This window comes from Aspergillus tubingensis (assembly GCF_013340325.1).
Source record: "Aspergillus tubingensis WU-2223L DNA, scaffold_1, whole genome shotgun sequence".
NCBI lineage: Eukaryota > Fungi > Ascomycota > Eurotiomycetes > Eurotiales > Aspergillaceae > Aspergillus > Aspergillus tubingensis.
Window position 1 is genome coordinate 743,845 of NW_023336275.1, and position 26,112 is coordinate 769,956.

At 50.8% G+C, this 26,112-nt stretch overlaps 7 protein-coding genes across 7 annotated transcripts; 5 read left to right on the plus strand and 2 right to left on the minus strand.

Moving 5' to 3' along the window:
* Window positions 1-818: 818 nt before the first annotated feature.
* AtWU_00254 (uncharacterized protein) lies at window positions 819-1,340 on the minus strand (the record flags this gene model as incomplete). Its single annotated transcript, XM_035495370.1, has 3 exons — window positions 819-965; window positions 1,049-1,185; window positions 1,313-1,340. The coding sequence occupies 3 exons, from the start codon at window positions 1,338-1,340 to the stop codon at window positions 819-821; spliced, it is 312 nt and encodes a 103-aa protein (XP_035351263.1).
* Window positions 1,341-1,565: 225 nt separating this feature from the next.
* AtWU_00255 (secretory pathway Sec39 family protein) lies at window positions 1,566-4,500 on the plus strand (the record flags this gene model as incomplete). Its single annotated transcript, XM_035495371.1, has 3 exons — window positions 1,566-3,099; window positions 3,149-3,302; window positions 3,357-4,500. 3 exons carry the CDS (start codon window positions 1,566-1,568, stop codon window positions 4,498-4,500), a joined length of 2,832 nt encoding a protein of 943 aa, XP_035351264.1.
* Window positions 4,501-5,974: 1,474 nt separating this feature from the next.
* AtWU_00256 (pkinase-domain-containing protein) lies at window positions 5,975-7,680 on the minus strand (the record flags this gene model as incomplete). The annotated part of the gene is made up of 4 exons (XM_035495372.1): window positions 5,975-6,104; window positions 6,158-6,527; window positions 6,583-6,874; window positions 6,931-7,680. The coding sequence occupies 4 exons, from the start codon at window positions 7,678-7,680 to the stop codon at window positions 5,975-5,977; spliced, it is 1,542 nt and encodes a 513-aa protein (XP_035351265.1).
* A 6,681-nt stretch (window positions 7,681-14,361) lies between these two features.
* On the plus strand, window positions 14,362-15,105 carry AtWU_00257 (GPI anchored serine-rich protein; the record flags this gene model as incomplete). Its single annotated transcript, XM_035495373.1, has 2 exons — window positions 14,362-14,942; window positions 15,000-15,105. 2 exons carry the CDS (start codon window positions 14,362-14,364, stop codon window positions 15,103-15,105), a joined length of 687 nt encoding a protein of 228 aa, XP_035351266.1.
* A 2,033-nt stretch (window positions 15,106-17,138) lies between these two features.
* AtWU_00258 (uncharacterized protein) lies at window positions 17,139-17,969 on the plus strand (the record flags this gene model as incomplete). The annotated part of the gene is made up of 1 exon (XM_035495374.1): window positions 17,139-17,969. One exon carries the CDS (start codon window positions 17,139-17,141, stop codon window positions 17,967-17,969), a length of 831 nt encoding a protein of 276 aa, XP_035351267.1.
* An 800-nt stretch (window positions 17,970-18,769) lies between these two features.
* On the plus strand, window positions 18,770-22,483 carry AtWU_00259 (nuclear GTPase SLIP-GC; the record flags this gene model as incomplete). Its single annotated transcript, XM_035495375.1, has 9 exons — window positions 18,770-18,884; window positions 18,940-19,143; window positions 19,196-21,330; window positions 21,376-21,451; window positions 21,495-21,613; window positions 21,662-21,678; window positions 21,730-21,771; window positions 21,818-22,107; window positions 22,161-22,483. 9 exons carry the CDS (start codon window positions 18,770-18,772, stop codon window positions 22,481-22,483), a joined length of 3,321 nt encoding a protein of 1,106 aa, XP_035351268.1.
* A 996-nt stretch (window positions 22,484-23,479) lies between these two features.
* AtWU_00260 (DnaJ and TPR domain protein) lies at window positions 23,480-25,814 on the plus strand (the record flags this gene model as incomplete). Its single annotated transcript, XM_035495376.1, has 3 exons — window positions 23,480-24,293; window positions 24,352-25,513; window positions 25,562-25,814. 3 exons carry the CDS (start codon window positions 23,480-23,482, stop codon window positions 25,812-25,814), a joined length of 2,229 nt encoding a protein of 742 aa, XP_035351269.1.
* Between the last annotated feature and the right edge of the window lie 298 nt (window positions 25,815-26,112).

The window sequence follows — 26,112 nt, forward strand, 5'->3', positions numbered from 1 at the left end:
TGTGACAAGGTTCTTGCCAGTTGCCTGAAATGCTGGTAACTCCGTAGTTACCAACCAACCAACTACTTACTAGTTCGATTCCTCCCCAAGCTGTCATTTCCCGCGTAGATGACGTTGGTCATTCCCGCCAATCAGATAGTCCGTATTTCAAGTGAAACCTATTGAAAAAATATAGATCACATACTACTAGTCCTACCACTACTTCACGTCTAGGCGCGAACTACTATTCACTTCAACGGTCTATTCAGCCATTCTTGGTCCTAATCAAAGGCAGCTTATTGTTTTGTTCAATCAATAAACCATTGTGATCCACATTTGAAAATAGCGTAATCTAGTATTGGTTGTGAATTTCCATTTCATGGCGGCATGTAGATCCTGAGGCCAAAATATATATTGAGAGTTCGCTACTATATATCCCCACATATGTTGGTAGCGGCTTCACCAGTACGACCATGAGAACACCACTTGGACAAAGTTCGCTCCCCCTCACATCCCAATTGACAGCTCTGCGTCTAATTACTAGTCGGAAGCCGCTGTTGCAACTGCCGGTAGCTACTACTCACAAAGAGTTAGAAGCTACAGTGGAACTCCGCTACACCCAGACCACCGATACCTGTCACGTCCTACAGGGCTTAGTCGACCGATCAGATATCCCACCCTCCATCGAAATCGCAGCAAGGACCCCAAAATTGATCAATGAAACTGTCCATTTCTATACATCGAAGGACTCCACAGGGGTAAACAGAAAAAACAGCATAGCTTTAGTGACAATGGAAAAAATCAACACGTATTCGCACCAGATATGCGCATATCATCCCTCAAGCCTTGGCCAAAAATGCCGCTGCCTCCTCCTCTTTCCCTAGCAGTCCCAGACTGCGAATCTGTTCCGCCTTGGGCGCGTTTTCACGGGGGGTTGCGGCCTCAGCCTTGCGATAGGCGGCCTGCATCTTCATCGTGCGGAGAGCCTATGCGTTGAAGGGACAATGTTAGCAAGATCCGCAAGATTGAATATGAACATGATCGCATGAAGCTAGACAGATAGCCGTACCTCCTTCTTGTGGTGCAGGCACTCGTAGTAGTCCTCCAGAGCGGGCACACACTTCTTCTTGCCAGCTTCACCCTCTCCGCCGTTAACGACGTAGCAACCGAGAACCTCCTGCCAGAAGTTGTAGCAGCGGGAAGGACCTGCACAGAGCGATTGAGATTAGCCGGGAATGTCCGCGGGAGAGTGACATGTCGGGCGCCCAATGTAGGCCAACCCGGACACTCTGGCTGTCAATGAACCTTGACAGCAAAGGATATATAGACGTACCGCCGTTGTTACCGAAACCGGAAGCCATTGTGAGTGAGTGTGGTGGGGAAGGACGGGGGGGAGCACGACGAGGGGATTAGGATTGCGAGGGAGCGGAGGTGAGGATCGCGATTGAGGTTCTTCTTCCCTCGCCGATGATTCGCCTGTTCCGCCTTCCGCCCCGGCCCTGGCCCGTGCACCTGACGTCTTTGTGTCTCCCGAACACATCACCCTCTTCCATCATGCTCTCTCTGCTGCTCCCTCTTCAGACGTCATGGCGGTCCTTCAAGGGCTCTCAGGTGCTCATGCGATTCTTCTGGCGACTCATCTCTGTGCCACCGGCAATGTGGCTGCTCTTCCGCACTTGCAGGCAAAGTTTCCTGCCCACCTCCCGCTCGAGCGTGTCTTGCGCATCATCTTGACCTTTCTGCCCGAGAGCACAGAGCCTAGCTCCTACACACCGGTGCTGCAGGCGCTGGTAGATGAACAGCTACCTGAAACCAGTGGTGCTAGCATCGATACCTCCTCCGTCAAAGACCTACCCGCCGCGGTCGTGAGGAAACGTGTACGGAAGATCCGTTTACTACCATTACAGTATCCCGGCGACGAGGACAGCCAGGATCCCTCTGACCTTCTCACCAAATTCCTCATTCACCGGGCCCATCGCATTGATTTAGAAACCGCTCTTCAACCCCTCGTCCTCGACCTTCTTCTCCCCTTCTACCAACGCTCGGAAGTATTGCGCACATGGTTGATCTCTAGTCTTTTACCGCTACTTCGATTGAACTACGAGTATTACCCCAGCCAAGACGAAACATTCTCGCTGGATATCTTGGAGTCGATGGACAACAGTATTGCCATCAACGTCCTTCTTTCGATGACTGGTGCGACAAAGAGCAGCATGGACTTGGTACGGAACCTACGCGGCCTTGTGGGTGCGTGGATGTATGGCAGTAACCGTTCTAAAAGACGGAGACTCAATGAAGCGATGCAAGAGACCTCGATTGTCCTACCTCAGGATGAAGCGCAACCAAAATCAGCCTCAGGTGTCGGATGGCAGCAAGTCAATGAGTGGCTGCTGGCACGAAGCCTGGTTGATCATGAGAGCGCGGTGAACGCCTTCGTCAATTGGGATGGGCCTGAGGATGTCGATTTAGGCGGATACTCCGAAGAGAATGAAGGCCTGTCTGACGATGAGCTGCGAGACTTGCGAAGGAGGTACGGACAGACTGGACTTGCTGTCGTATATGCGAACGCTGATCCCAGCCCTCCGGCGCTGGACGGTTCCGTCCGAGTACTCGCGCGCATCGCGGAGTTCCTGAAGCTCGAAGAACATTCGTTCATTTCACCAGACAACTCAGAATTCCCGAGCGTGAGCTTCGATCCGGCGCCGATTTCGTCGGCATCAAGGGTATCTCTGTTGCAGAATGCTCTGCTGGTGGCCTCAAACCCTCTGACGCGCCCTTCAGCCTCTTCAATCTCCTTCCTCAGTGGTATCTGCCTCTCTCTTCGGATACTAAACGAGTTAGGCCACCCGACTCCGTGCAGGACGGCGGCAAGCATCAGTCTCCTCAATAATCAGGAAACGCAGCTGCTCGAATTGCGCGGTGTCATAGCCTCTGTCGTAAGACAAGCAAAATCGGGTCATGACTGGAGCAAGACTCGCCAACAATTGCTGTGGCTACGAGACTGGCAAGCCGATCACACGGAACACACCAGCGACCATCCCGCCTACCATGGTCTCTTCTGGAGAGTTCCGCAGGATGTCGTCGAGGCAGAAATATTGAAAGCGTTGCTTGAAGCCAAAGGTGAGCACGGAAAACGTCTTTGTTATTCTGCCTTTACTAACAACAACAGAATACCACCTTGCTGTGAGCATTTACATTGTCTCTGGCTCAACCCTGAGCTCTACACAAGTTGAAGAAGCCGTCAAAGAGGCCATCTTCACAGCCTACGACAACGCGAGCAACGGAAATAGGACCAGGGGCGGAATGAAGCGAGCATACGACATGTAAGTCAGAAAATTAAACGCGCATTGCCTTGGACAGACGCTAATGCCCTGCAGTCTACAAGCTTTCCAACCTCACTTCTCAGATTCTGCCTCCTTCAAGCAGATCCAAGCTCTCATATCCGCCACACACGCCCTGTCTTTCTACTCCCTTACTTTGCAGCACGGCGTCCCTTTCCAGCCAGTCAGCATCCGTGTCCACCCAGACCCTCTCTCCCTGATCGAGAAAGTTCTCGACCAGAACCCCAAGAGCTACACCAAATTGGACGACTTATTAGCCATTGGCCGGAACCTTGTCCTCGCAGGCGTCTCCCGCTCTCCATCTGACGAAGATGTCTCCCCCTTCCTATCCCCTCCCTCACAGGAAGATGCCGCTATCACCGCCGAACGCCGTATCATGTCCCTCGCCATTTCCTCCGCCCTCTCCTCAAACGACTTCGGCACGGCCTACTCCTACATTCTCACCCGTCTCACTCCCCCATCCCTTCTTCCCACTTCCTCCCCTCTCACCAATCCTACATCACCCAAAGACGACATCACCTGGCGAGCCGTCTACAACGCCGGCCGCTACCGCGCCCCAGCCACCAGCGCCACCCCCAACAACCAAACCCAAATCACGCACCTCTCCCAACGTATGGAACTTCTCTCTCTCGCCCTTGTACTCGCCCCGACACCCGAACCTCTTCCTGAAATCCTGGGCGCCTGGCGCCGCTGCGACGAGGAACTCGCGGCCCTCCGCGCACGCGAATCCGAGGAAGAGGACATTTGGGACACGAAAGCCGACAACCTCACCTCCACCACCCTTCCAGGAGGCTTTGGCCCCACGGACAGCGAACAAGACGCGTTCGAAACGCGACAGCACCAAGCCCGACGAGCACGGGCACACGCCTCACAGAACCGTCTGCATCATGAAGAAGCTCCCATGGGTCTGTTCGAGGTAGCCCGCGGCGCCGCACTAGCGTTGCAGAAGAACGCCTTCCCGCTCCGGTCAGCTGCAGCATCTGCAAAGACAAACACCCACGACCAGGACGACCACTCCGTCCCTTCTGCATCTCATCTCCGCAGCGGCTCCTCCATGTCGAACGAGGAACCAGACGGCGAAGGCCGCGTCCGCAAGAGAGACGTCGTCAGTAACATGGTCACTGATGGACTCGTCAGTGGTATTGGCTGGGTGTTGGGTGCTCAGCCTGTCAATCGGTGATCTATTTACAACCACCACTCTCCTTGAGATCCCACTTAATTCAAGGTCAGATTACGAAATACGACACGATTGTTTGAAGTCCATGAGATGGAAATGTATGTCCCATCCAACACAGAAAGAAAGCTAGATGCTATCTTATCCTTATTTGTCTGTTTTCAAGCGTGAATTTCCTACAACATTGTTTTCTTCTTACTTCCTTCCCTCTATACATATATCGTCCATATTTCCATAGCTTTGCATGAGTGAGTGGGTTAGTGGGTTTAGTGAACGAGTGAAAGGTTGCATGCATAATCTAGCATATTAATGAATGAGAGGATACCTACAAGTCATAACCATTTCTTTTTTTTTCGACCCCCCTCTCCTTTGCTAGTATCTGGTCCAAGTCTTTTTCTATACATATCAAGGAATAAGTAACGCTTGAGTTATTACTATCATCGGCGACTTTGATATAGAGAAGAGAGAGAGAGGGTGTTTTCTGGAAAGAGGCAGTCACTTAGACTGATCTGCATGCCGGTCTGGTTATTTAGAGTGCTCTCTATTCATTTCTTTGTTTTATTGCCAATTATTCTTTTTCCCCTTTCGAACTAGCCAGGGTTTTTGACTTCGCAAATTTTCTAGTAGTTCGTTTACTATGATATCATGTCTGAGAAAATGATGGATTGAGTGAGTAGTAGATCCACTGTACCCTATACTTCATGTTTATAGAGGACAACTTTTCTAATGAAATCAGTCTTGATATTCCTGTATCGCTATTCCGGTGCCAATCACTATACACAATATGCGGACCCTGCCTTGTCACAACGCACGCTCACAAGCAGAAAGAACAGGCTAATCAGACTGTAAATGAATATGTCTTCCGTGTGGCTGTATGTATGTATCTGCATGCGTACAATCGGAGAATGAAAGCCGGCAATGATGATGAACCAGATCAATGGATGAGGATGATAAGAGGATAATGTATGTAGTATGATATATGGAACAAACTCGACAGGATAGATGATAAATAAAAACCAAAGATACCAATCTCTCCCCGTCTCAACCGGAAAAGAGGAACAAGCGTCAGCACCGCTGGCGATGGTTTTGAACAGAAACAACCTCAGGTTGCTGGATGAAATGACAACGGTTTTGGGTAGAAATAAAGAACCGAGATGACAATCGGACGCAATGCACAGGACGGGACAAATGCTGAACCAGCGGGGAGGCAAATTAAAGGAAGGCGTGATCATGTCGGGTGATGATAATGAAGAAAACATTCCCAACTCCATGATTCCAATAAAGGATAGACAGTGCCGCGAAGAAAATGAGTGTCGTCATGATCACAATTCGTATGCTTTTGACATCCGGGTCAACCAAGGGCCAGCCACTTGTAAGCATCAAAGGAGAGACCGTTATGTGCGATCGTATTAGAGGTGGAGCATTCCGTCCGGAAGGTGCATGAAAGATTGCCGAGATCCAGTTGCTGTAGGCAGGCAGTCTAGTCTTTCCAATCCCAGACTTGCCTTACGAAGTTGGCCATGTTGACCTTTTTGTTTTTCATGTCCAGCATCCAAGGATGTTCGAGCATCCGCCAGGGAGTCGCTCGTCGCGGGGGTTCTTTCTCCAAACTAGACGGAAAGTTAGTATAATTCATACACCAGTAGACTTTTTTTCAACGTACCAGCATTCGATGAAGTATTTGAAATTCTCGGACCATCGAATACCGTTGTCCGGCTCATCCTTCAGCTTGGGAATCGGTTGGCGGACAATGTAGGTCAGTAGATCGATCAAACCGGCGCGTGGCTGCATTTCGGTGCCGTCGGCAGGGAAGGGGAAGCGATGCTGGGCGACTTCGAGCAAGGTCACACCGAGTGACCACACGTCGGAGGTGATGGTGTATGATTGGCCAGTGATGCGTTCAGGGGCCATGTAGTACGATGTGCCGATAAAGGTATTGGCGTCTCCCTTGGTGCCAAACTCTCCACTGACACCAAAGTCACAAAGCTTGACCTGACCATTCCGGCAAAGAAGAATATTCGATGGTTTGATATCTGAAACACGTGTTAGCTGAATGATAAGCAACTGCGGATCTGGAACTCGACTGACCTCGGTGAATGATCTTTCTGCTATGAAGGTAGGTCAACCCGTTCAAGACGCCCTCGGCAACCTTGCCTAGCACTTTCTCTCCCGTCCGTCCACCAAGCTTCTTGACCTCCTTGTAGATACTGTCCAAGCTGCCACCTTCGCAAAATTCCATTGCAATAGAAATCGTCCCCGTTGACTTGTCCATAAAAGCACCGTAGTAGCGACAGATGTGCTCTGAGGCACAATCTTTGTTGAAGTTGAGTTCTCGAACGATCTGCTTCTTCACATCGGGGTTGGGGTCCGTAGTGATAATCTAGAGAGAGCGTTAGCATCCCAACCACCAGACAATGCGAAATGAAAGAAACCCACCTTCAACGCAAACACCGTCTTGCCCTCCTTGAGCTTGCATCGAGTGACAGCACCTCCTGCGCCCTCACCCAAGCTACCCAATTCCACGATCTTCTTCTGTTCACTCGCTGCAAGCCAAGCCTCATCGTCCAAATCATCCACATCGAGGGGCCTGCCCTTTTCCAGACTCATCTTGTCCAGATCCGGAATTAGGCTGTTCACACTGCTATCGCGCTCCATCTGTACCCCACTCTCCCGGTCGGAATAGACAGAAATCGCTGACGACGGATCGGGAGTGCTGCCGTGAGGCTGGCGAAGGCCCATGGCGAACGATAGGGCTGAATAGTTGGAGGAGGAAGCGGAGGCGGGCCCACTGGCCTTCCCGTCCAGGTACGTGAAGCTACCCGATCTCGAGTGTCCGTTCGGTTCGTTCAAGCCGGTGGTCGCCAACGGTGGGGGAGCGGGTCGACTCTTCACTTGTTGCACATTCTGACTGCTGCCCATGGGAGTTTTCAGGCGTAGCTGGGGAGGCGCTGGGCGAGCAGCTGGGCGCTGCAGCTGAGGGACCTCTGCTGGAGCAGCAGGCGCGGGAGCGGGAGCGGCGGCGGCAGCGGCGGCGGCGGTAGCGACAGGAACGCCGGTTCCCGTGACCGGACGAACATTTGGAGATGGAGGGATTCCCAAGGTGAGTTTGGGAGGTCGGGAACCACTGTTGTTGCCGCGGTTGCCAGGTACGGGCGGCTTGAGGAGAGGAACCGGCGAGGATGACATTGCGAGATTGTTTTGCCTCTCACCAGGCAAAAACAACTCGTTGGGGTCAGCCAAGGTAGCCAGATCGGCGGTGTTTGAGTGGGACACTTTGAAAGAGGGACGGGGGGGAAACTGGGGAAAAGAGATTAAGAGAAAGAGGAGGAGGAAGAGGAAAGAGAGGAGAAGGTGTGATAAGTAAGAGGAGGAAGAGGAGGAGTTGGACGAGGTGGTCGGAACAAAGAGGGCCGTGGGGTTAATTGGCTGGACGAAGCGGCGGTTGGCTGACAAGAGGGGTTGGCTGATCGGAGAGGGGGGAATGAGAATGAAGAGAGAATAGAAGAAGAAAGACAAGAATACAATAATATGAAAACGATGAATCAAAGCACTAAGCGAATGTTTGATCCCCAGCGATGATGATGATAAAATAAGAATGGAAAGACAAGTGTAAGTAGATAGTAGATATATAGGGAAGAAGGAGGAGAGAGGAGAGGAAGCAAAGAAGGAAGGAAGGGAAGGAAGAAAGAGGAGAAGATGTGACTCGGCGAGGCCAGCGATTCTTGCTTTTGAAACTGGGGCCGAGTTTTGTGTCGATTTTGTCAGTTGGCGGCTGGACTCCACCGCTCGTAGGGTGACCACTCAAGTTCCTTCTTTCTTTTCCCACTTGACTTGACTGGAACTGTCGTTTATTGTTTAGTGAGTGAGGAGTTAGACTAATTTATAAACTAGTAGTCAGGACAAGAAAGTCACTGCAGCATTGGTTAAATAGTTAAATAGTTCAATAGCCATATTCCTGTCATCAGTACTAATTCAATGCTCCGCACTCCCGACCGGCGAGGGATCGAATGGAGGCGCTGGAGGGTCGCCGGCCTGGTGGAACCGGCCTGTTTCAAAATGGCGCCTAAAACGAGAAGTGCTTGCGATGAGAGATATTTTGGGAATCTAATGCTACTATTCTTGACAACTACAGAGCTCCAGTTCATTCCTATGTCTAAGCTTTGATGTTTGTGGGTAGCAGAGCTCTGATTGTTTCTAATCTATCCTAATTCCTCTCAATTTAATATACTAGTAGCATTCTATATTGTTTTGTATCAAGTTGATGGTTGAGTGGAAGGGGAAAGGAACCTGCTCGGGTGCCTGAATCATCTGGCCTGGCCAGTCAGGCATCCCACATCAAAAAATCTCTGAACTTAAAGATCGACTCCGCCTGAATTGAACCATGTTTCCTCAAAGTTTCCATTTCATGAACGGTCAACCCCGACAGACTTTCTTTGATGATGTCGACGGAGCTGCTGTCCTTCAAGAAAACAAAAATAAAAATAAAATCTAGTGTGTCAGGGTCCAACATCTCAACCGGATAATGTCGAAGGACAATTCACCCAAAACGACTTAGTAGCGTGCGGATGTTTTACATCATCCGCCGGTTGAGTGTCTCTGATATTCGGTGCCACTATCGATATTGATGGCTTGCTCCATCCAATCTGCGCCGGCATCTTGCTCCGGGGCTCCACCCTCATTATGCCCCGACGGTGCTTGTTCAGCAGAATTTCATCTCGGCGGCCGTTACGCAGTTCTAAGAATATACACAACACTCACGCATTAGGATTATGGTCCTCGATGCTGTCCGATCATAGTAACACGGGCCCGATATGATCAGACAATCGCATTGACATCCGACATACTAGTAGCACTCTGGTACATTGCACGGCTATACATGCACCGTAATATTAATCTATCACAGTCTGATTCTCAACGGTAGATCCCTAATCATGACTACCAAGCAACTACTAGTTACCGTGCATCAACGCGTCAGCTACCGATACCGATTGACACGTGCCATTCTCAGCCTTGTCAAATCCCTCACTCTCACAGACACCGAACCGGACACTTCTTTCCCACTTCCCCCCTATATGGATAGATAGCTACTGATTAGGGACAACTGACATCATCCGGTCCATCTGTGACGAATCTCTCTACCGTCTCTCCTCGATCCCGATGCCCGCCAACTTAGACGATTTCCGCAGCCACAAATCGATCCCGACCCACTCCGGTTTAAAATAGCAATCCCTCTTCCCCCCCAAGCCTTTGCACCGCCATAGCAACGGGGCCAAATGGCAACACTGCGCCCCCGACTGACAAGCCAATAATAAAGATGACACCCAATCTAAAGGGACCACTAAAGAAAGAGACACATCTTCTTAATCATCATCATCATCATTAATCAATCAATCAATCAATCAATCCTCGCAAGCCCTACCCCTAACGGTTCGTCATGACATCTAAGCGAAACGCTCGGGTCAACCCAATGACGTTCACCGGGGGGGGGGTTAGCAATGTTCATCATAGGGAACGACTATCTATCTACCCATCATCTATCCACCCGGACCATGTCAACCAAGTAACTAGTGCCAGTGACTCCATAGAATGAACAACACTTCTTGGAAGTTTGGTGCAGGGTCCTGCCCTGCTGACCAAGTGATGATTGTGCGTACCTGGAAAATCTTCCCGTAGACGCGCGGCATGACGATCCTCGCTTGGATAAGCCCTCCCCCACCCGATCATCCAGCCGTTTTGCTGGATCAGTGATGGTTGTGGCCCCAAGGATGCTTACTGTTGATGATTACTGTGGAGTAGAGGGCAGTAGGTCATGGGTGTAACAAACAGCCAAATCGTCGCTTTGACGCCGGCATTTGCCCAAAGTACGGAGTAGTCTACTTTGTATATGCAGGGTTCCGTCACCATCTGTGCGTTCTCGTCACATATCACAGGATTTAGTCGCAAGCCTGTTGTTGACTTGATGCAGTGTATTCAATCATTCTCCTTGCTCTTCTTCCCTATAGGCCAATATAGCGATCTCGTAGACGCGACGACCCAAGAAAGAACAACACAAGTGCCAAAGGGCAAATAGCCAAGCACATTGGCAATCCTCCCTCCCGGGGAAGTGGTTGGCAGTTAGCTATCAGCCGTCCAAGACGGCCCATACATACCATCATCATCATCATCCTTCCAACAACCCCAACACCTCCCCAGCTGGCGTCGCTTATTTGCCGCACCGATGCCAATATAGGGGCCATCCGCTGAATAGATCAATACACGGGACAAGAGGAGTAGCCATCGCCCACATCCATCGGCCACAAAATTGAGAAAACAACAAACACAAACAGATACACACACAATCTAAACTTATCTTAAGAGAGGAGCGAGAGGGGAGAGGGGATGGGGGAAGTGCCTGCCTTTTGGACGTACGCAACACTCCATGGATCCATCGCAAGGAGCCCCTAAAACTGGGGTAAACCGTAAAGGACATCCGCCGCTGTCCGCGTCTCCCCTTTGGTAGAATTTCACGCCGACTGCCAGCCCGCCTCTCCCCTGTTGATCGGTGGAGCATTCAAAACTCAATTCTTGCACACATCATCATCCCCATCAGCAGCAGCGTCGGCTCACTTGCAATAATTATGATGATGGCATGTGGTTTGATGATTCCTCGGGATTTATTTATTTATTACAAACGAGTTGGGTTCTAGTTAGTTACTTACACATGATTACTAAGTAAGATCCTCTTGCTTGCTAACTCCTCCTCTACTTTGTAGTTATAGTCTCCTCTACTATAGCGGTTCACACAACAAAGAACAAAGACGGAAGATAGTATATCCTCAGATACTACTCCATATATAGAGATAAACTACGACTAGACACTGCAACTATTGATTTTCCAAATCAGGGAAAAACTGTCGTCCCTAAAAGACTGGGCATCAAACCCTGACAGATCCCCCTTTTTCGCAGTTCGTCACGAGAGCGCGCGCCCTAAAAAAAGAAACCAGAAAAATCTCCGTTCTCAACGGGACTGGACTAACTACGGAGTACCGTGGGAAGGATTCCGGAGACCTACTGTAAACTACTTAGTCCCTTAAGTAAGTAACTAAGTAGTATGAACCAAATATTTGCAATGGCAGCACAAAGTCTGAGCTTTTAATAGAAAGAAAAGGGTTTCAATAGTTTCATTGCTGATAATAGTCATGATGTGCAGATGCAGATTTTTAGCCTTTGTGTTTGCTATACACACTTACAGCTCATCACTCAGATGGTAGACAGACTGGGCAATAATTCAAGACTTGGCAATTGGCCCTATTATTCATGCCACGGCATTTGATTCATAGATTCGACATTGAAGATCCATCCGATGTAGTTCACTTTCCTGATTGCTACATGATTGTCAACCGCCGTCTTTTCTCGGCGCTTAAGCTACTACGTACTGTATGCAGCAGTATTGCGCACACACAATCCCTCTCTCTCGCTCGCTCTCTTCCTTTCCCTCTGGCTCTTCCAATTAGATCATCGCTTGCTATTCCGCCATTAGCTAACTACAAGGAACACGATTCTGACTCGTGAGGACCACGTCAAAAGTTGACGCACACCAGCAGAGATATGGTTCGGAATGTGTGCGCGATAATAATATCAACTTATTTCGAGCCATATATTATTATCCTACCTAGTTAGCATGGCTAACTAATATGATAGCTAGACTACTAGCTAATACAATGTCCGACATCCAGACTAGTCAGAGAGCAGCCTAGTCACTACGCACTAAGCTTTGATTAAGCAATTAATGAATGCGACCGTGGCGCCGAGCCAGGCCTGGCTCTAAGCAAATGAAGGCCCCCTCATACCAATAGAAACGGGGCCGGAGCTGTATGGAAGAAGTCTTTTACCTGTCGGATGAGCTTCTAGACCGATGCTGACAGGGATGCCCAAAAAGCGCCGAGAAATATTCACTTCCTGATTTAGTAGAAGAGAGTGTAGTGTGTGTGCTGACTTGCCTGCCTTGTAGGGTATATTCTGCTCGGGATAGAAACAGCGCGTTCGCATCAAAAATAGCCGGTATAACTACTACATCGGAAGATGTGGAAGGCGTCATACGTGGGGTGACAACACCACTTTGCTAACTACTAGTATCTATCTACTTCCTTTGTACCTTACAGTAGTAGATCGGCTGCAATCCACGCAAACGACGGGAGAGAACGCTTCCGCTGACGAATGCTTCTGACAATGAGAGACGGTTGAACCCGACATTTTTTTTCTTCTTTGTCTGCTGTTTCCTTTTTTTTATTCTCTTGTTTATTTTTATTCTTAATATACGCCCTTATCTTATGGAATAATATTTTGTGGGACTCTTGCACCTGTCACCCAAACAGTTAACAATAGTAATAACAACCAACCCATGAGCACTTATCCGAAGCGACCCTACTAATGAAACCTCCAGATAAAAATGGTACGTCTCGAGGACGAGATTAGTTAGTACTTAGTAGTAGTTTCCGGTGGAAAAAAGAGAGAGACAGGGGGCACAAGTGGGTCCAGCATCCAAGCAGCCATTGGGCCAAAAGCGGGGAAGAGAGAGCCACAGCGGGATGGTGGCCAGAGCGATGAGTGGCCAACGGCATCAGGAACAGCCTGCAGGCTCCACTTTTCCCAACACTGATTGGACAGCAGGGAGAAACATGAAACAAAGTCTAAGTTGGCATTCAACGTCCTGTGGCTCAGTAAAGCGAGGTTTCTGCCCCCTGAACTTATTTCCTTTTGATTATCGGGAGGGTGGATGATGATGACATCCTAATTTTTTGGAAGGTTTATTTACAAGTGATTGAGAAAAGTGACCAGTAAACTGAGCCCATCTTTTCCCGCTTTTACTTGCCGTTGGGATGTTGAATGTTACTGCCTGTTAGACCGAAGTATTTACTAGTGAGTAAGTAAACTACTCATAGTGGTGATGTACTCCGTATTTAGTAGTACTAGTAATAGTGACGGGACGATGTGCCTGAACTTGATGCAGGTACAGAATCCCGCGCGGTCCATCAAAGTAAATAATTGCTATTTACTATTGCTTGAAATCCAAAAAAGTTCGAACCTAAAAATCCAGTAGGGGAACCATTGATGACCCAACTAAGTATCAATCTACCGACCCCATTAATTCCACCCCCCTCCCCTGAGCCGAAGAGTTAGTCGAAGTGTTCTTCCGGTCGAAAAGAGCAATGGAGCGACCGATCAACAGCACTTGTCTCGCAACGCATGGACAGCTTGGACAGTAATTCAGGGCCAGGGACGAAAGTCACTTGGCGGCACTAGTTGGTCTAGTCAGACAGGCGAAGGGGCTGGTTGGACCAACCAAGAGACGTGGATGAGACGGGCGCAGAACCCACGAGGCGCGAAACGAAAAATGGAGCCAGAGAACTAAAGAAGAGAGGAAAGTGAGAGGGGGGCCAATTCGCGGGATTGCCCCAAACTTACCTATGGAAAGTTGCTCCTCACCCTCTCACTCTCACACACCGCATCGGCCCTCTGATTGACTCGGGGGCCATCAACTCCACCCGCGTGCAGTTGCGCTCTCCCCTTTTCGTCCCTGAGACGATCTCCAGGTTAATCTCCCGGCTCATACAAAGGCCCCCCGGTTCCCCCCTCTCCCTCTCAGCTCGTTCCTGGTTCTCTCTGTTCTTTCTCTTTCAAGACCAGTCTTCTTTGCCTGCTTGAAGCATCCCATTGACTTCGGTCAGCCACTCTTTTAAACCAAACCCCAACGCAAAACCCCAACTAGCCACACTCTCTTTATCTAAACGCAGCTCTCCCTGTGTTTCACATATCAAACAACCCACACATAAAATCAAATTTATCGACCTTGACGGTTTTATTTTTTACCAACCACAACAATTCAAGATGCGTTTCTCTGCTGCCACCGTCGCTCTCTTCGCCAGCCTTGTTGCTGCCATCCCCCAGGATGTCGAGACTGTCTACTCCACTGAGGACGTGACCGTCGTCTCCTGCGCTCCCACCGTCACCAACTGCCCCGGTACCCTGCACGCCACCTCCACCCCCGAGGCCGTCGCTGCTGCCACCACTGGCGGTGCTGAGGGTGTCTCCCCCGTTGGTGTCACCAGCGCTGTCCCTGAGGCTCCCTCCGCCACCCCCGCTGCTGGCAGCTCCCCTGCTGGTGGTGCTGGTGCTGGTGTTGTTCCCTCCGGTGGTGCTGCCTCCGGTGTTGCCCCCAGCGCTGTTCCCTCCGGTGCTGCTGCCGTCGGTGGTGGCGCTGGCACCACTGCTGCTCCCCAGGTCACCGTTATCCCCGTGACCACCTGCGTTCCCACAGTCATCATGTCCACTAGCACCATCGGTGGTGGCTCCGGTGCCGGTGCCTACGGCTCTGGCTACCCCAGCGGCAAGCCCGCCAAGTCTTCCTCCCCTGTCATCCCTAGCGGTGCTGGTGCCTACGGCTCTGGCTACCCTAGCGGCAGTGCTACGTGAGTATCCTGACACCCTTTCTCAAAAGTAACCAATCATACTAACAATACGCACAGCCCCTCCCCCTCTTCTGCTCTCTACACCGGTGCTGCCAGCTCCGTCAACGGCAACGGCTTTGCTTTCGCTGGTGCCGCCGCTGCCGCCGCTTTCTTCTTGGCTTAGATTCCCCTTCTTGTTTATAGTAGCCCCGGGTCACTCGTGAGTCCGGTTGCCGCTATAGGCGGGGATCTTGGGCGCATGTGAATTGGTGAAGAGTGTCGGGGATTGGTTCATACTTAGTTGCGGTTTTGCTTTGGGAGAGAAATCCGATTCGTTGCTTTTATATCCTCTCTTATACCACTTTTATTCGAAATTCCCTTCTAGATATTTACGCTTCCCGGATTGCTTCGGAGTTCTGTTGTGAAGCAATTGGTGGCTGGATACGATTAATGTAACCCATGAAGCTTTCACATACCCAATTCGAAGCAGTTTTTAGATTCAATCAACGCCGTGCTAGAGCTATCATTTCCATCTGGTCCAGATCACCACGCCATACACCTGCTGTAGAACTGCCAGACGATCGGACATGTCCGACAATAGGGGCCGGCCCGGATCTCAATGGATGGATCTACCCATCACCTAAGTAATTGCCGTGATGACATGGGGCAAGTTGGAAGGAACTCAGCAAACAAGTACTAAGCAGGAGGCTGAATGGAGGGCTGAATCCGGGGAGGCCGCTCGATCTTGGGGGCTACAGCGTAAATGTTTCAAGATCTCGAATTAATTTTTTTTCTATCTCTTTCATTTATCGGTGACCGGCTGCTATCCGAATTTTGCGGTTCGTCTCGTTGCTGGTCTGCGCCCACTGGTGTGTATCACATTGGTCTCGCCAGTGCGGGCGATTGATTGGGTGGCTGTTTCAGATATTCTCTGGCTTAAAATCCGAGTGTCGCCCTCAGCCCTATTTGTGCCATATTGATTACTTCTTTAGGGGGGTTTTGCCGGGCGATTCTGGAAGGGATTGACGATCGTCGATTTGTAGACGCTGTCAATGTGTAGTAAGTAAGTATTTCACGATCGTGTATGTGTGTGGCTGTGTTTGGGGGTTTGGGAGATCCGTGATCTGGAGGTCGGGTTTGACGCTATTCTCCTTTAGCCCCGGGGCCACCAACAAACAACACGTGCTATTTACTTGGTTGACAACGGCAACATCCTCGCTGTGTTTGACTCGACTAAGGCTACCACATGGCCATCGCGGTGAATAATGCAATGCAATATAGATTAGGGATGGAAGCAGCATCCAGTGCTACGCAAAATACTTTTCCCCTCTGAATTGGACTCATCCAAAGCTCGGACGACAAAGGATGTGGCAGTGTTGATTTTCCAACCTCATTCGGAATCCTTCAACCAACGAACCAAATGCCCCCATTATCGCGCAGCCTCCACTTGAGGACATGCTATATCGCTCAGACCCATGGAATCTCTCCAGATGGCGTCTAAATTCATAGGGGCTTCTATCTGCGCTTATGATCGCCTCCACGATGAAACTACAGCTTCATGGTTACGATGACAGCACATCCAGTCTCGGACCCCAAATCCTTCTTCTGCCCCAGTTCCGGGCCCATCCCGAAGGGCAGAAAAGAAACTATCGAGCACCGGGAGATCCTTCTACGGCGGGGTTTAACGTGAGCCGACGGATTGGTTTCCTTGTTCGCTCCTGAACCAAGGCGAACATCAGCCGGTCAAGCCGAAAGCTTTGCCAACAGGGCTTGCGCCCTTTCCGCAGCTGCAGTCCACTATTAGGAGGTTGGAACGAACTACGAGGAGGAATCCACTGTGAGGCGCAAGGCGATTTCCTGACTGTCATGGGTGTTGTTGGCTCGTATTATTGTGTCTTTGTTGCTGTGCCCGTCAAAGAAATTGGCCATAGCCGTGCAGACAGAAGACAACACCACCCTTTTCCCACAGGGGACATTGTTCCAGCACTGCCTCAAGTATCAACAACTGTCTGATATATGAACTGTGCTCTTCCCTTTTGGACCCCCCAAGTATATTTCACTCGAGTCTTGACGATCATACTTTTCCACACCGACTTTAATTCCTTCATCGGTACATTGGTCGCGTGCAATGATCTTTCTGTGACATTTGCGTACAATTGCTTGGCCTACATCCACTTTTATCTACCTTCTCTTTATACCGTCTTTCACATCTTCACAATGGACCTGTCATCCTTAGAAGGCCCGCCTATCGCCGACACTCGGTTCACTGTCTCCCCGCGACGAGCAAATGTCCCTAGTATTCGTCTGGACACGTCCACTCCAGTCAGCCCGATCAGCCCATTAACACCTCATGACCTCCCTCCACGACCAAGCTCGACGGACGCGATCTTCAGTCCCGTGTCTGAATCAGAGTACTCATTTGCGCTGTATAACCACCACCATGAGCCGGAAGCCGATCTCAGTTTCTACCAACGCTGCCACAGTCCACAGCCCCCGGTCACAGCCGACGAGCATGAGTACCAACAACAATCAAGGCCACAACCAACACTAAACCTACCTCCTCCCCCTCCTTCTTCCTCCTTCTCCCTTCACCCGTGGAGCTCCCGAACTCGAAGTGTTTCAGACCTTACCCCTCACCAATCGCCCAGCCCTCTGCTGAGCACAACCACCACAACCACAGTCACCACTCATGCCGTGACCACCACCATTACCACCGAAGGTAACCGTCTCGTCTGGCTCGAGCACGAGAAGCTGTGGTTCTTGAAACCTTCCTCATGCCCCTCACCACACCTCAGCCCCGACTACGCCGTGATCACCAGACCCACCCCTGATGCTCACTATGCGCCTTACCGCCCTTCTTCGTTTCATGGCCAAGTCCATCTTGCTGCTTTAGCACAGAGGAGAGATGTACCCCCGCCATATGGGCGGCACATCCTTGATCGGCCCTTGCCTCCACTACCTACGGATGACGACGAAGACGAAGGCTGGAGCGGATCTCGGTGGACGGCGGTTGCGAGGAGGAGGGCCAACCGGGCTGTGTCGAGGTGAGGGTGCCCGTTTAGTGTGTTAGGAAAGAGGCGGAGTTGTAGAGATGGATTGGAACGGATATTATCAGCTGCTGGCCGGCTATCCTAATTTAACATAATCCTTGTTCTAGTATAGTGGCGTCCACAATTATCAAGCATAGCCGGGTGTTTTAGGGGGTGCATGTGTATTACTATTAGATTGTCTGTTCCTTGATGCCTTTCATCCTGTACATCATCTCATTCGCTCTTCTTTATCTGCTTACTAGGTAGTTGTTCTACTTCGCTCGAGATACCCAATCTGTCATAGATCACTTACTCCTTTCCCTCTCTTCTCATTTCTTACCTCGTACTTTCCATTTCATTTCATCTCACCTCGTTCTCACACTCTCTTCAGTCACTCACCCATCCCATCATGTGATACTTTACAAACTAAACCATACCACTATAATCCCGCACTTCCAATCCCCATCACCACCACCACCTCATCTCCCCTTCCTACCCCCACACCCGATCACCATGGCCACCCCCAAGACAAAAACAAGCACAACTCTGCTGCTCAGAGACGCAGTGAATGATCATAAATCAACAAACAAAATATGCTCGCAAGACACGCTCAATTCACTCCACAGCTCCGCGTCTCCCCCTCAACTAACTATGTTTATGATCTTGACCTTCGCGTTCCGCTCCCTCGTTCTCCTCGGCTACTGGATCATCTACATTTCCTTGATGGCAATCGCCGTCTTCATTCTCTGCTGCTTCTTGTATGCTGTGTTGCAGTACTTCATTGAGGTTTCGTCGTGAGGGCACAGGACTGGGTTAACAATGGAGGACGTTGCGAGACCGAGATCGGAAGCGAGCATTCTCTCACTTGCTCAGCTGCATTTCGTGGCCGAGCAGACTGCGAAGCATGAGCGGTACTGGGAGGGGAAGGTGAATGGTGAGTGTTCCTTTCTACTTCTTCAGTAACTGGAAACTAACTACCATACGCGAAGGACCTCCATGTCCCAACTTCAACGCGATCTGGTCTTGTGTTACGCCTGATTGGCGGAGGGTGTACACTGACTGTGCCGAGTATGTTATATCAAAAGGATGGGATTGGGTATACCCAGATGACAACGGTTCCCTGAAAACACTCTATGAGGACTATTATGCGCGTAATGATCAGAGAGTGGTTCAAGAATTCTCTTGTCTTGATCGTGAGTATGCATTTTGTCTGGTTTCGGTTGCATGTTGACTGACGGGATTTAGTTGCCGAATTTAAGGCCTTTATTGACAGTATCGAAGGGAAGTTGACTTTCACAGTGTCTAAGGGAGATGGTGATGATGACCATGTCGTTCCTGATTCTATGTTGGTTGATCAGGAGGAACAGAAACCAGAATCAGAAAGGGAAGCTGATTCTTCAGACGAGGATGTCCCTATGGCGGACCCGGCTGAGGAGTCTTTGGCGTGCGGAATCAAGGATGCTGAGAACGAAGAGATTATTGCTTTGGAAAATGCCGTGGCTAACGGTGCCGACGTGTTGAAGGAGCTCTATGCGGTTTGTGAAGGCTCTGCTGCTTTTGGCACCGAAACAGACTGGAAAGCTGAGATCGAGCGGATCAAGAAATATGCGTGCACGGAAAAGGTGATCATCGGAGTGGTTGGAAGCACTGGGGCCGGAAAATCATCACTCATCAATGCGGTCCTTGATGAAAAGAATGTCTTGTCGACAGACTGCATGCGTGCCTCTACCGCTGTTGCAACAGAAATCTCCTACAATTACGGAAGCACGAAGTACAGAGCCGAAGTCGAGTTCATCAAGCATAGCGAGTGGGAACGCGAATTGGAAGTATTATTCGAGGAGCTCCGAGACAATCAAGAGGAAGTGACTCGAGGTGCTATGCTCAAGAATTCCGATGCAGCGGTGGCCCTGGACAAGATCCAGGCGGTCTACCCTATGATGACTGCAGATAATATCTTGAACACCTCAGCAGCCGATCTGATGGCAAATAGGAGGGTTACTGATCTTCTGGGAACCACGAAGGCCTTTGAAGGGAACCACCCAGGAGCCTTCTCTACGAAATTGAAGTCATACACTGACAGTAAAGGCAAACGTGGGCGATCGATGAAGTCTGCTAGAGATCAAAATGCTGCTGAACATCCAGACTCCGCCAGCGATACGGACACAGCTAATTATGGTATTGGACTTTGGCCCCTTGTGCGTGTGGTGCGGATTTACCTCAAAGCACCAGCGTTGGCGACTGGTGCGGTCTTGGTGGACCTTCCTGGTATATTTGACTCGAATGCAGCACGAGTTGCCGTTGCCGAAGACTACATGAGACGATGTTCGGCCCACTGGATTGTGGCGCCCATAAATCGGGCTGTTGATGATAAAGTCGCCCGTGACCTGCTTGGGAAGAACTATAAGTCACAAATGCAGATGGATTGTGCTTTTAATGACATGACCTTTATTTGCACAAAGACCGATGATATTGACCCGACTGAAGTCATCCAGTCTCTGGGTCTCGATTTGCCAGCATTCAATGAGGTTCAACAGCTGCCAGCCAGGGTTGAATCAATGAAGAACGAAATCGACTCTTTGAAGGAATCCAAGAAACAAATCTCCACGCAGCTCGATTGGATAGAGACCGAGATTGAAGAGCTTGAAGAACGTCTCAACGATGAGTTCGGCTGTGAAATATTGGAGATCACCCCAAAACGAAAGAAGCCTCACGGACATGAGCCCTCTGAGACGTCAGCAGTCTACGAGACAAATACCGCGGAGCTTTCGGAGGTGGACAAGCTTAAGCACCAATTCTTGGAGCGCAAGGTTGAGCGCAGATCCCTACGGTCTCAGCGAAAGCATATCAACAAACAAATGGAGGACAAAGAGGTGGAGCTGCAGAAGCTTGAAGATGGAAAGAAAGATATGGAACACATTGTTCTGAGCTCCTGCATAGAGGCGAGGAACAAGTTTTCAAAATGCCAAATCAAGCGGGGCTTTGCCTTGGAGATTCAAAGTCTGGACCAGGAATTTGCAGACGACGCCGAAAACCCGACACAGGCCCCAATTGGCGATTATGACGAGCTGGAGAGAAACCTACCTGTTTTTTGCGTGTCGACCAGAGCGTACCAAAGTCTTCGGGGACGCTCTGATTTGGCAAAGGTCGTTGGTGGCTTCTCGCAACTGGAGGAGACCGAAATTCCGTTCCTGCAGCAGCATTGTGTAAAGCTCACCGAGAACGCCAGAGAAGAGTCGTCCCGAAGGTTTCTTACTCAGTTGAACGAGCTCTTTCAGTCGATGACACTTTGGTATTCTGCGAGATCGGCCGCAAATGTATCCGAACAAAGAGTGAAGGAACTCAAGGCCGGTTTGGAATGTGCTCTGGATGCCCTAGACGAAGTATGCCTCTCGGCTGTACTTGTTGGACCGATACTGACCCTTTAGGATATGAAAGCGCATAAGAATCGATTCAACCGTAATGTCAGGAACATATTCCACCAGAATATCCTGAGCAAGCTCAGTATGTCTTCTGAACATGATATTGGATACAGCTAATGGCACAGGCGGAGCATCGCGTCATGTAATCCTCCAGTTTCCCGAAGCTGTTTCGCGCTGGAATGAGGGATTTCGATGGATGACCTACAAGGCCATCTGTCGCCGGCGAGGAGTATATCGTACTACTGTAAGTATCTCGAAGTGGAATCAATACACGGAGCTGACAGTCGATCAGGACTGGAATCGCGACCTGTAAGTGGAAGCTTTTACAACGATGCTAAAGATAGGTCTAATCGCGTACAGAGCCCGACCGTTGTTTGACAAAATCGCTGCTGCTTGGAGGAGGTGCGTTCACAATATGAAAAATTCTGGACGAACCTAACATGAACAGGACTTTTACGGAACTACTACCGCATGCGATGCTTACTTTGACGGATGAATTGGAAGTCGTGCTGGGGAAATTCCACAGAGAGGCCATTGATTCCGTCCAGCAAGATGTCTCCGATGAGACTAAGAAGAGATTGCAAGGCAACCTCGTCGCATGCCAGCAGTCTATGCGTCAGCGATTCTTAGAGCTAGGGAAGTCGACCACGCTGGAACAGAAGCGCATCAGTCGAGCCTTTGCAGAGGCGATCGCCGAGCGACTTGAAAAGACCTACCGGGCGTGTGCCTCCGAGACGGGTAGGACTTCTAGCAGCTAGTCGAGAAGTATTCTAACATGATCATTACGATAGGAGCAGGAAGCTTGAAGCGCAGCAGGGCATTGATGCAACAAGTGGCAGACGATCACGCCGACGACGTTCTTCGAGGCAGTACGGATCATGCGAAGCATGAACTTATGGAGCTTCTGGACAGTCAGGAAGCCGAAGTGGATCGGATAATCCAGTCTCGACTACGGAAAATATCACGGGATTATCATGGAGCGCTGATCGTGCCACAAATCCGCATGTGTTCGGAAGAGCAAGTGCGGATTAAGAGCGAGGTCGAGCAGATCATCCAGAGAGCTGAGGCAAAGTTACAGCTGGGCCACCTTTTGGGAGGAGTTCGTTCTTCGTAACAGGGGATAGCAGCCGTGCCTAAGAAAGTGGAGCACTGTGGGGAGGCAGGATCGATGCAGATGGAAGGCGGGAGAGCAGGAGAAGAACAGAGAGGCAGCGAGAAGGAAAGCCATGTTACACGTCTGCAGTTAGGGTAAACGTGGACTGGACGCACCAACATGCGGGTGGCCCCAGCTTGGGTAGAGAGAGGTGTGACGGAGCGATAAGCCAACCGCAGTGTCAAGATAGTCTAGGCCACATAGTAAAAAGAGAAAAAGCTTGTCAAACTGCGACCGCCATGACAGGCTAGAGGCGTAGGATGGAGGGGAATCATTGGCAGCGCGTAGTGTTGCTGTTGGCAACTCGCATGACGAAGGCAAGACGCTAGCCAGTGATGGTCGGTGACCCAGCCTCCGAATTTTCGAGCGACTGGGAGGGCCGTCTGGATGGAGACTATTAATATTAGTAGCAGCGTGACAGATGGAGGCCAGCGCCGTTGAACTTTTTTTCACATCACTTCATTCATCTATGTTTTGTTGAGTATTGACTTTTGACTTGACTTGAGTGTTTGTGACATTTGCTGTGCTGTGCTGTGCTTTGCTTGTGTTTTATTCCGCGAGCAGTGAAGTGACATTAAAAGTTGATTGATACTACTCCGCGCTGGCAATCTTTTCCGAAGCTGCAACTGAACAGATACGACCGATCATGATGAGTGCTTGAGACGGATTTAAGACCGATACGAGCAGTGATAAAAAATCGGGATTACGACAGGACCGAAAAAAAGAAAGAGAGTGACAGAAACAGTGATAGATTAACACTGACTGTCCACCGACACGACTAATAATAATTGATAAATTAACCAGGTGCAGAACCGCGTCAAGTGAGGGATAACACCAGCGGGATCTGAAGAGAGAGAGAGAGACAGAGAGAGAAAGAAAGAAGAAAGCAGAGAAACAAATTCCACCGCCTTCGCTGCCCTTCGATCGGCGCCACCAATCACAGTCAGCCCAGCGGCGATGGGGCTCCCGCATCTTTTCTCTCGTCACAAATCTTCTTCCTCCAAATCCTCTTCTTCCAAGTCTAAATCTACTCCGACAACGACTGCTTCTGCTCCTGTTCCTCCTACTCCTCCCACTCGCTCGATTCCTGCTTATTCTCCCCCTCCGTCTTCCTCTCCTCTCCCCCCTCCTCCTTATTCTTCTTCATTTTCAGCGAGTTCCCCTCCTCCCCCACGTCCATCCGCAAGAGTCAAGACCGACGACTCATTCCCGACTCGACCTCCGCCCCCTCCTCACCGGGCAAAGACCGTTCATTCGGCTCCCTCTCGCCACCCCCATCCTCCTCCTACGCCTCCGCTACACCATCCGCAGTCGTTTCCTACTCCGACTCAACGTCCTTCCATTCCTCGAAAACCTACTCGTCCGGCGCACAGTCGTTCCACCTCCACTCCCTCCAAATCAGCCTCGGTCCGGTCGAAACCCTCGTCCGTCCCCCGGTCCGCGTCGTCGCTGTCTGCCGTTCATCATCGGTACTCGCACGACCCTAACTTTCACCCGCTCAACCTTCATCCCGACGAACTACGTCGTCTTTCCGCTATGGCTGCCGCTCGCGATGATATGCGAAGCTCGATGGACGTCGACACCAACGATCCCCGCCTCGGTTCCCCTTCTGCCACCAACGGTGTGAATGGCACTCACACGGAGAAGAGCCCGACCCCGCCCCCTCACCGGTCCAATGGGAACACCGCTGAGGCGGACTCCTTCAAGCTGGCTGGAAACAAATTCTTCAAGGATGGCAACTATGGCCGCGCCATTGAGGAATTCAACAAGGGTAGGTTAATACCTGACTTCAGGCAGATTCTGGTGGCAGTTTAGTAACGATGGTACAGCTCTCGAGATTAGCCCCAACTCGTCCGTCTACCTGTCCAACCGGGCTGCAGCATACATGGCGGCCAACCAATACCTGGCTGCTCTGGAGGACTGCGAACGGGCCCGCGAGCTCGACCCCACCAACACTAAGATCATGTACCGCTTGGCCCGTATCCTGACCGCTTTGGGCCGTCCGACGGATGCCCTTGACGTGCTGTCTCGGATTGAGCCCCCGGCCTCCGCTACTGACCGTGCGGCCGCAGAGAAGATGCTCCGCTTTGTCAGCCAGGCGGAGGAGGCTCTCTCGCAGGACCGTGGTGTCTCGATGGTGCTGTTCTGCCTCGACCAGGCCCGCCAGCTCCTCGGACAAGGTGTCAAGGAGCCCCGCAAGTGGACACTGATGACTGCAGAGGCCCAGTTGAAGATGGGCAATGACAACTCGTACGGCAAGGCACAGGACATTGCTATTAGCATGCTCCGGGTGAACAGCCAGGACCCTGATGCGCTGATGATCCGCGCCCGGGCTTTCTATGGTATGGGTGACACGGACCAGGCGCTGAAGCTGCTGAAGATGTGCCTGGGTCTGGATCCGGATATGAAGGCGGCGATCAAGCTGCTGCGTACCGTGCAGAAGCTGGTGCGCACCAAGGAAGAGGGTAACACAGCCTTCAAGGCCAGGGACTACCGTCGCGCCATCGACCTGTGGGGTGAGGCGCTGACCGTCGACCCGAAGAACAAGGACCAGAACGCCAAGATTCTGCAGAACCGGGCGCAGGCCTACATCAACCTGAAGGAGTACGACAACGCAGTGGCGGACTGCAACGAGGCCCTGCGGCTGGACCCCGGGTACCTCAAGGCGCAGAAGATGCGCGCCAAGGCGCACGGCGGTGCCGGCAACTGGGAAGAAGCTGTGCGCGACTACAAGGCGGTGGCAGAGTCGAACCCGACCGAGAAGGGCATCCAAGAGGAGATCCGAAAGGCCGAGTTTGAGCTGAAGAAGGCGCAGCGCAAGGATTACTACAAGATCCTCGGAGTGTCCAAGGACGCGGGCGAACAAGAGATCAAGAAGGCGTACCGCAAGATGGCCATCCAGTACCACCCGGACAAGAACCGGGACGGCGATGCTGGTGACGAGAAGTTTAAGGAGATTGGTGAGGCGTACGAGACTTTGAGTGATCCTCAGTAAGTTCATCGCTAAATGTGGTGTTTGGCATTTGCTAACCAGCATAGGAAACGTGCTGCCTACGACAACGGCGACGACCTCATGGACCCCGCTGACATGTTCTCGCACGGCGGCTTCGGCGGCATGGGAGGCATGGGCGGAATGGGCGGTATGGGAGGAATGGGAGGCATGGGTGGTATGGGAGGAACCCATATCAACATCGATCCCAGCGTGCTGTTCAACATGATGAACGGCGGTGGCGGCGGCTTTGCGCACGCAGGAGGACAGCGCGGAGGATTCCCCGGCGGATTTCCCTTTTAGACAGCGTGCATGCTAAAAGTTGCTGCTGTTCCTGTTGATTGTTCGATTTGCTTCCTCTGATTCCCACCCGCATGACAGACTGGGCGATAGACTGGTTTTTTTTTATTTTCCTTTGGTTTTTTCCTTCATCCGTTGTGGACGGAGTGTCTTATTGATTATTGATTGATAGTATGCTGGCGGATGCCAGAGGCGTTATATACCTGGGATGACTGATGAGTTGGGATAGGATGAATGTATGATCCTAATGCTGTACTGAGTGATTTCTGAGTAGATTTTAAGTAGTGAAACTGTATTTACA